The sequence below is a fragment of the Aotus nancymaae genome, unplaced genomic scaffold (genome assembly GCF_030222135.1).
Source record: "Aotus nancymaae isolate 86718 unplaced genomic scaffold, 86718_ANA_hifiasm-v0.15.2.pri h1tg000011l, whole genome shotgun sequence".
In the NCBI taxonomy this organism is placed as follows: domain Eukaryota; kingdom Metazoa; phylum Chordata; class Mammalia; order Primates; family Aotidae; genus Aotus; species Aotus nancymaae.
The window spans coordinates 77,790,372-77,799,464 of NW_026988422.1; the positions used below are offsets into that span (position 1 = coordinate 77,790,372).

The window sequence follows — 9,093 nt, forward strand, 5'->3', positions numbered from 1 at the left end:
TAGAACCCTGGTGACAAGTGAATTCATATTTTAGTTTTATTGAATGTGTTAATGTAATTCTGCAATAGAGGTGCCTGGCCTGGGTTGGTGTATTTTCATTCCCAGGAGCCCCAAGGAAAGGAAATATACCAACCCAGCAACATCCCATGAAGCTAGTTCCCTGGGAGAATTTGTGGAAAAGAGCACTGACTGGGGTGAATGGGTGTTGGCTTGTGACAACAGGGGTCCCTGTTGATGGTTTGGTGATTGATCCCTGCCAGTGAATGCAGCCCTGCTGGGGTCAAGTGCACCCCCAGAATAGAAAGAGGGATGTGGTTTGTTATTTCTTGTGCATTAGAATATGCCATCAGTCAACAGGCCATTTCCTACCTAGGGTTTAGTGGGATTTTCCACTTTCCCTAGAAAGAAAATACTGTCTATGGCTTTATTTGTAATCATCATCAGGAAGGTCCTGTTGAAGGAGACAGTGAAGTATGAGGGACCATCCTTCGATCGGACTATGAACTTGGTGGCGGTAGCTGCTGCGGCCTCAGAACCCTCCTCGCTGACATCCAGCACAGCCTTGTGGGTTGCCTGCCAAGGAAAAAGCAAACATCAGTGGCCCCAGTGGAGACACTTTACTTAACTGGGTAAACTAAAGTGAGTGTTTTGCCCTGGAACGGTGATGTCTGCCTTGAAAAGATTCAAGGTTCGAATGCCTGGCATTGGGTTTGCTCAATACATTGAGGTGCCCATTAGCCCTTATACCTGGAGTGAGATGGTTACAAACACAGAGCAGGAAGATCGGAGTGAGTCTCAGTTCTGCCACTTACTGTTGCAAAAGTTATTTAGATGCTGCAGGTTTCAGTTTCCTGATCTATAAAAGGTAATAATAATTGCACGTATCCCACAAGGTTATTGTGTGAATGAAAGGAGATCATACAAAGCACGTGCTCACAGACTTGCCAGCAGTAGTAATTGCTGCAGTTCTTGCGTGGCGGACATGGGTTTGTTATTACTAAGGTTAGATCCCTTCTTTGTCTTCTAGGGAAGAGAGACTTAACCTGGAATTCCTGTACTTCTAAGCTTCAAGGAGGCTTGAGCTCCTGTGACTACAGGCATTGTTTTTCATAGGGTCACAGATGCACTTTCCATGAGAAGTCCATTATGCTCATCATATTCCAGTGGGGACTCTGTGTTTTCTGAAAACCAACAACAAAGGTCCCCTTCAGTGGCCCCAGGGTCACTTCTGACCACTATGATCCATTACCAAAATAAAATTTTAGGTCAGGGATCAGTAACACATATGTGGGCAGGGGCTAGGCACGTAACCCCAATTAACTTAGGGAGACCTCTTGTAAGAGCATGGGATGCCCACGTTACCTAGAGGGTACCATCTGGCTAAAAGGGGCACTCACAGCTCAGCCCCAGTGATGGCTGCCGTGTGGAAACATGGGCTCACTGTTACCATGTGGGAATTGGACTCAGTGATTTTTTTTTCAAGAGGATCAGAAATCTAGACTTTTATATTCAATATACTCGGTTTTAAAAGTTCTCTTTCTCTCTCTCCTTACACACTGAAGGCCAGAGCACACATCTACAGGATGCGGATGGTCTACAGGCAGCCAGGCTGTGATGCCTGTGTAAGAATCTAAACTTCAGGGAGGAAGAAGGTGAGGTCAGATCCTGGTGGGTCACCTGCTTGCCTGCAGCAGGCATGGGGGAGCAGCTGCCTGCTGAGGATGCCTTTGGAATGTTTGTGTGAAGAGGGAAAACAGATGCTGTGTGCCAGAGGGATGGTGGCCGTAAGCCACAAGGTTTGGTTCTTTTGGCAGCAGAAGAACTTCACTTCACCTTCCAGGTCTCTGTATCCTTAATAATGAAATAAGAGTGCTTGATTAATTCTGCAGGTGCTTGCAGCTTGGACTTTTTTGCAAATATTCTCATTCAACTCACTTTGGAAACCTGCAAGGAGTCTCCCTTTGCAATTCCAGAAAAATCAGCATTTTCGTCAAAGGCATTTTGGATGCCCATTTTTGGGAGGATGGTTTCCAGATTGTAGGAGGCAGAAATGGAAAATTTGGGGATGAACACCTCTATCCACCTGTGGAGTAGGGAAAAGAAAAAGATGAGGTCACAGGCCTGTGGTGTCTGCATCTCTGCTCCTAGGTGCCATTTTGGGAGACTCTGTTCTTCCTCCAGCCATTGTTAGTTGATGCTAAAAAGGTCAACACATTCTAGCCAAGCAAACCACGTTGCTCTTGAAGTAAGCCTCCCAGCTGAGCAGGTCCAGCATTGAAGAAGTACAAGGAGACAGACGGGCCCCCCATTGAAGTGGGTGCAGAGGTGAGAAGGTGGTCAGCAAGGGAGTCTATGGCAGAAACCAACAGGAGACATCAACTCGCAATGGAAGCTCATCAGCCACCCACTGTCTGGAGTACCTCCTCACCAGCACTTCCTGACACAGGTCCTGCTGACACCCTAGAGCAGCAAAGTCCAGCAGAACCTCCTGCGATGTTCGGAAGATCCTGTACCTGCACGCTCTAATATGGTAGCCACTAGCCATGTGTGGCTCGTGCAAATGAGGAGCTACAATTTTAATTTTACTACATTTCAGTTAAGTGTAAATAACTGCGGGTGGCTTAGTGGCCACTATATTGAACAACATCACCTGATAATTTAGCACAATATGTTGTTTTCCTCGGCAAGGGTTTCTCTGAACCAAGAGTAAACAGCCTGCATGTGTTGAACATTTATTATATGGCAGACATCGTCCCAGGCACATTCAATAACATTACCCCCATTTTAAAGATGGTGAAGCTTAGTTTTAGTGCTTTGCCCAAGGTCATGCACTTAGTGCCTCACAGAAATGAAAGCACAAAAATATGGGGTGGACACATTTCAGTCCTCATCTGACAGGTGTCTTGTGACCCCTCACAGCAGGGACGGCTCTCTCTTCTCTGTCACTGTCCACTTTCCCTGTCTTCTCTGTGCTCCATTTGCTTCTCTCTGCTCCATCCCTTCCTCCCCAGCCTCTGAGCCACCTCCTCTTCCTCTCTCCAGCCCCGGATGCATCCTGAGAAGAGAAGTTGCTGGCACACCCTGCAGCATCTCTTCATCCTTAATTTTGAGATTTTGCCGATGCTGTGTCCTCTACCAAAGCTGCCCTTCCCATGCTTCTGTGTGCTCATATCCTACCCATATGTGTGGGGCTAAATGCTGCTATCTCCTTAAGCTGTCCCTGAATCCCAGCTGAAAGTAATCTCTCTTTACTCAGAAGCTCCTCAGCACTTTGCCTGCCCTCCCCTGGGGCATTGCCCAATCTCTTTGTTGAATTCCAGTTATGCTACAGCCTTCTTTCTCTCTTCCTAGACTATGAACACCAGGGAATGATGCTAAAAAGTGTTCTATGATGCCAATTATATAGCTAAGAGACAGAACATAAACCTTTGACTTTTTTTATCTCATGATTGATCTTTTTGATATTCTCCATACTTTTGATACTCTCCATAATAATTACAGAACTAATAACAACATTACTAGTTAACATTTACTGTAAAGTTACTATCTTCTAGGAATTCTTCTAAGCACTTTGTAAATAGTAGGTTACTTTATCTTTTCACCAACCTTTGGATTCGGTAATATTGTTATCCTCATTCTTATACATGACCACCAATGCTTTTGTTTGCTTGCTTTTATGGGATCATTCCATAGAATTCAACATCAGATTGACTTTAGGGCAAGCTCTGCTGGCATATAACAGCTACATAACCTTGGGCAATTCACTTACCCCCCTGGAACCTCCATTTCCTCATCTGTGAAATGAGTGGTACTAAGACATCAGGTGATAGTGAACTTCAAGTGAGAACATGTATAGACAGCCTCAGGCTCTTTGTCCTGTATGCAGTTGGTGCTCACTGTGCAGAAGTGATTATCCCATAGCTGTTAGCACAGTCTCTCCTTCATCCTTGAATGTGTGCGTCCCCTGCCCCAGGGCCCAGGAGATTGACTGACATAGACGCCTACCTCTTCTGGAGTGAGTGGCTCCACTTTCTCAGTGTTCTGGCTGACAAGGTCTGTTCCAGTTGCCTCATTTTGCCCTTGTCAGGGAGGACAAAAAAGGCCACGGCGTCTCCCCTATAGTCCATCTGCAGCACAAAGCAGTTCAGCTCTGCATCCACCCCAAAAGCAAACTGCTCCTTCTGGTGCATCATGGGGACATGCACAGTGGCCTGATTGCCCACCAGGAATGGGAAGCTCTTTCTTGTATATGCAGGGTAAAAGGGCTTCTCCCATTTGGCTAGCACGAAGAGAGAAAAGAGGTCTTTATGTCAAAGTGCAATTGGTGAGGTAAAGACAGCAAAATGAAATGGAGAATTACTGCTAATGGGTATGAGGTTTCTTTTTGAGGTGACAAAAAGAAATGCTCTGGAATTACACAGTGGAGTAGCTGCCCAAACTTGTGAATATAGTAAAAACCAAAAATCGCTGAATCGTATACTTTAAAACGGTGGATTTTATGACATGTGAATTGTATTTCAATTAAAAATAGAATTAAGTTAAATAGAACAGCGTAAGGTGAAGGCAACTTAGTGAGGGCTCAAAGCATATCAGTTTTCTTTCTTTCTCTTTCCTCTTGGCAGGATGGATGAATAAATGTGTTGATAACTTGGCAGATAGAGGGTGGATGGATAGATGAATAGCTAATGGATACATGGTTGGCTGACTGGGTAGATATATGGATAAATGGAATGGATTATGAACTGATAAAAGGATAAACGAGTGGATAGTTTGCTGAATGGGTCAATGGAGGCTGGAAGGATGAACAGGTTAATGGATAAATGATTGGCTGGCTGGGTGGATAGATGGATGCATGTGTGATGAATGGATGAATGACAGATGGATAAATGGGTGGATAGTTTGGTGAATGGGTGGATAGATAGATGAATAGGTTAATGGATAGGTGGTTGGCTAGCTAGGTGGCTAACTAGGTGGCTAGCTAGGTGGATGGATGGATGGATGAACTGATAGATGCATAAATGGGCGGATAGTTTGGTTAATGGGTAGATGGAGGGTGGAGGGATAAATAGGTTAATGGATAAATGGTTGGCTGGCTGGGTGGATAGATGGATGCATGCATGGATGGATGGATGAATGACAAATGAAAAAATGGGTGGATGGTTTGGTGAATGGGTGGATATTGGGTGGATAGATAGATGAATAGATTAATGGATAGGTGGTTGGCTAGCTAGGTGGCTTTCTGGGTGGATGAATGGATGCATGGATGGATGGGTCAACTGATGGATGGATAAATGGATGGAGAGCTTGGTGAATGGGTAGATGGATAGATAAATATGTTAATGGAGAGATGGCTGGCTGGTTGGCTGGGTACATGCCTGGATGGATGGACAGATAAACTAGTGCATGGATAAATGAGTGAACAGATGGATGAAGGGAGGGAGGAAGGAAGGGGAGGAAAGGGACAGAGGAAGGAAGGGTTGATACGAAGGCATCCAAGGAAACTCTGCCTGGAGACCCCAGGCACTTCCACTCAAGCACAACCCTATAAAGTTGGCTTTATCATCCAACCATCCAGTCAGCTCAGAGACTGGCACAGGTCAGGCACTCAACACATGGTAGATCTTTTAGAGACATATGCTGAGGATCATAAAGCAAGTATGGGGCAGAGGTGAAATTCAAATCCAAGTTGTTTGTCTTCAAAGCTGATGTGTTGCAGAGGCAACACAGTGAAAACTGTAAAGCTCTAATATTATCTATCTATCTATCTATCTATCCATCTATCTATCTATCTATTTATCTATCTATATGGGGTGTGAATGACAGTCACAGCTTGTCTACATTTCTGTATCTATGAAAGTGTTTTTACTCTTGGATTTGCTTCTTAAACTGCATTGTCAGAGAGCTCCATGTTCCTTCTCTAAAACTTTCAAGGGGCAGTGGGACAGCTGCTGGTAGCATGAGATCCTTTCTCTCAAGTAGTTTCCAGATTTCTCCTATGGGCCTCCCACTGAGTCAAATGTAACACCTCAAATCACCTAATCTGTCTACCTAAAGAGAACTAAATGAGGAGCTATCCCAGGTCCTGCAGCCAGCTAATGCAATGCTAATCAGAACTCAGGCCCTCCCATTTCTCCACCAGTCTAGGGTTTGTCTGGCTTGCATATTTCACTAAGCAAAAATCATCGTCTTCATCATAAAATAAATAAATAAAAATCAACTTCTCAAATCCTTACCTTTAAAGAAAATGTGGTTCACCAGCACCATGGCTGTCAGAAGGTCAAGGCCTTGGATTATGTCTACAACCTTCCCTTGGGTCTTCTTTTCCACATGGCTGTTGATCCTCGCCTCGGCAATGGAGGGGTTGGAGAAATCTGTAGAAAAGACTTCCGCCTCATACAGCCTCTTGACATTGTGCACGAAATTTGCCTGCAGCTGCAGCTCCTTCTTGAAGAAGAGGGCAATTCCCATCTTCAAGATCAGGTTTTTGCTGGGGACAGTCAGTGAGTGAACCAGGCGCTGGAAGCCCAGGTGGATGGCAGACTCTGGTGTGTGTGTGAGGTTGAAGCCTAGGCCCTGGAGAATCTGGGTCTTGGTGACTGAGTGGGCCCCAAGGGAGAGCATGGCCAGGGAAGTGGAGACACTCATGGGGGAGAAGAAGACATTCTGGCTTGGGGTCTCTAAAACTAGCCTGCGGTACAGGTGGAAGGCAAAGTCGGTGTTGCGGGAATACAGCTGTGAGGCAGGGGTGCTCTTTGTGGAGGAAGGGTGGGTGCATCCACTGGGGGCATTGGCTGGGGCCACACAGTAGATTGGAGCACAGAGGCCAACAGCAAAGAGAACTCCATAAATGGAAGATGCCATTTTGGAACAAAGTGTATCTGCAAGAGAGGTAAGAACCGTTGAGGGGGTAAACTGAGGGTCCAGGCCCTGAATCAGAGACCCTTCAACACCTACGCCATCAGCAGCAGAATGAGGACAGATAGGACGGTTAGCAGAGCTCTCTCATGTAATCTCCTTTGAGCCTCGCAATAGCCCCACCATGTAGATATTATCATTGCTCTTGTTTTACTGCAAATGAGTAAACAGGCTGCAGAGAGTCTATATAACTTACCCCAGATCACACTGTTGACTTGTCCGTGTTTGGGGTGGGCTTCAAAGTCAGGTCTCAAATTCCAAATCCCATGCTTTTTGCTGTTTCTGCTTCATAGACTTATTTCTTAAGAATTGAGAGTGTGAGACCAGATCGCAAAGTCCCCCCTCTTAGCAGCCAGAAGTGGTTTCTCACCCTTCGGAGGTCCCTCCACACATTCTTTATCCATTTTGTGTAGATCTAATTATTTCCTCACCCTGGCTTTCTGTTCCCAGACACAGGCATTTACTAATGTGTTCGCATCTCTCAAAAAGTGGAAACCTGGAGCAAAACGCTGTCCTTTTTGCGGTGGGCCTCCTGAGCGCTGAGCACTGGGGGTCGGTTGCTGATGAGCTACAGCTCTGGCCACATCTGTCTGCTCCCCACTCAAGCCTCAGCTGACGAGTCTTTGACACCCAGGAGACTTCAGACTAAATGACCTGATGGCAATTTCAAACCCCAACAGGGCTGGGCTTGCATTCTACCCTGACATTCATGGCGAGCAAGTAACCCCTCTGGACTTCTCTGTTTCACTTTTGTAAAACAGAGCTAGTTACCTTACAGAGTTGTTCAGAGGACTGAGTGTGATAAGGCACACAAACTGTGAGTGCTCAATATATTACTTTTACCATTGTTCTGTTGAAGTCAGAGATAATTTGATTTGGGGAACTCTATCAAGTGATGCTCGCGGGTCTCACCAGCCCTGCCTACAGCACCCTCACCTGCTCAGTTTCATCAGAAAGATTTCATCTGCTTTAACACACCTTTACAGAGGAGCTCCAACTCTGTGGGTTGATCCTGAGATACAACAGTAAATGGTCATTTTATAGAAGGAAGGTGTATGAATCTAATGCAAGGTGGGGTCTGTGCTCAGCCATAGGGGAAAGCAAAGCAGGTATGTGCTCCAATAGGTTACATCTGTCTAAAGGTTTTTCTCTCTCCAATTTTATAATTTCTCCCCCATGACCTGGATGCCCTTCCCCCCATCACCCTTTTCACAAGCACAGTGCCTTCATAACCCCCCTTGCCCTTCATCAAACTTTGCTCTTTGGTCATTTATACTACAGTGTGAATGACTGCCACCCAGTCTTCTCCTAGAGGCACTGGCATGAAGTTTTACTCCTGATTGTGAAGGCAAAACTTTACCCCTGGAACAAGAATACAAGTGAACAATTATTTCACCAGAAATGGAGAAGGAAAATACAAAAGAACCTTTGCCCAGAGTGACAAAAATACTGGCACACACAGCCACTTCTCTATGTCAGACTAAGCATCATGTAACAGCAACATTCCCAAATATTTCTCTGTGGAAATGAAATATGCTAATGAATCATATTTCATTATACCAGGTATAATTTAACTTAGATGGAACTTTATAAAGAACCCTTTTGCTGAATGAGTAATTCTTTTGCAAAAGCGTTCATTTCTCTCTATTTCCATTTATGTGATTGGGCGAGTTCTGTTTTGTAGTTTTGTGTTTGCCTGTTTGACTGAAGTGGGGTTTTTTTCCTAAGTTACGTCTGCATCCATCCATTCATCTACTGGACTCTTTGCGCCATGTTCTGAACTGACCTCTGGGTCTGCCCCCACCCTAAGTGCCGCATCTCTCCCTTTCTCTGAGAAGGCCATTTTACCCATGCTGTTGTCTTCCAAGTCAGGATACTGATGGTCACTCTGCCCTCTTCAGCCACCTCCTTCCCCACACCGTTCCTCCCCGGGACATTGCAAGCCCCAGCTTCTCTACATCTCTTTGCCCTTTTCTTGGTCCAGCCCCTCTTAATCTCCCCCATGGACAATCCTGAAGGTTTCTGGACTCACCTCTCCCCTCTGGTCATGTTTCCTCAAAACATTTTTCTTAAGAAACTTCACCAATTTGACTCTGAGCAGAGACGATATGCTGGGAGATAGAAGTGTTGGGGCCACAATGGGGAACAGAGAGGCAGGGTCCTGGTCCTTAAGGAGCT

At 45.5% G+C, this 9,093-nt stretch overlaps 1 protein-coding gene across 2 annotated transcripts; it reads right to left on the bottom strand.

The window, feature by feature from the left end:
* Positions 1-217: 217 nt before the first annotated feature.
* Positions 218-6,864, bottom strand: SERPINA9 (serpin family A member 9). Of its 2 annotated transcripts, XM_064374504.1 has the most exons (5): positions 6,640-6,864; positions 6,234-6,345; positions 4,006-4,279; positions 1,936-2,083; positions 218-573 (listed from the first exon to the last, which is right to left on the bottom strand). In XM_064374504.1, exons 1-5 carry the CDS (start codon positions 6,859-6,861, stop codon positions 370-372), a joined length of 960 nt encoding a protein of 319 aa, XP_064230574.1. In that variant the 5' UTR covers positions 6,862-6,864; the 3' UTR covers positions 218-369. The 2 variants fall into 2 exon arrangements, with proteins under 2 accessions (XP_064230574.1, XP_021522223.2); XM_021666548.2 differs by having other exon boundaries at positions 6,234-6,864.
* Positions 6,865-9,093: the final 2,229 nt, after the last annotated feature.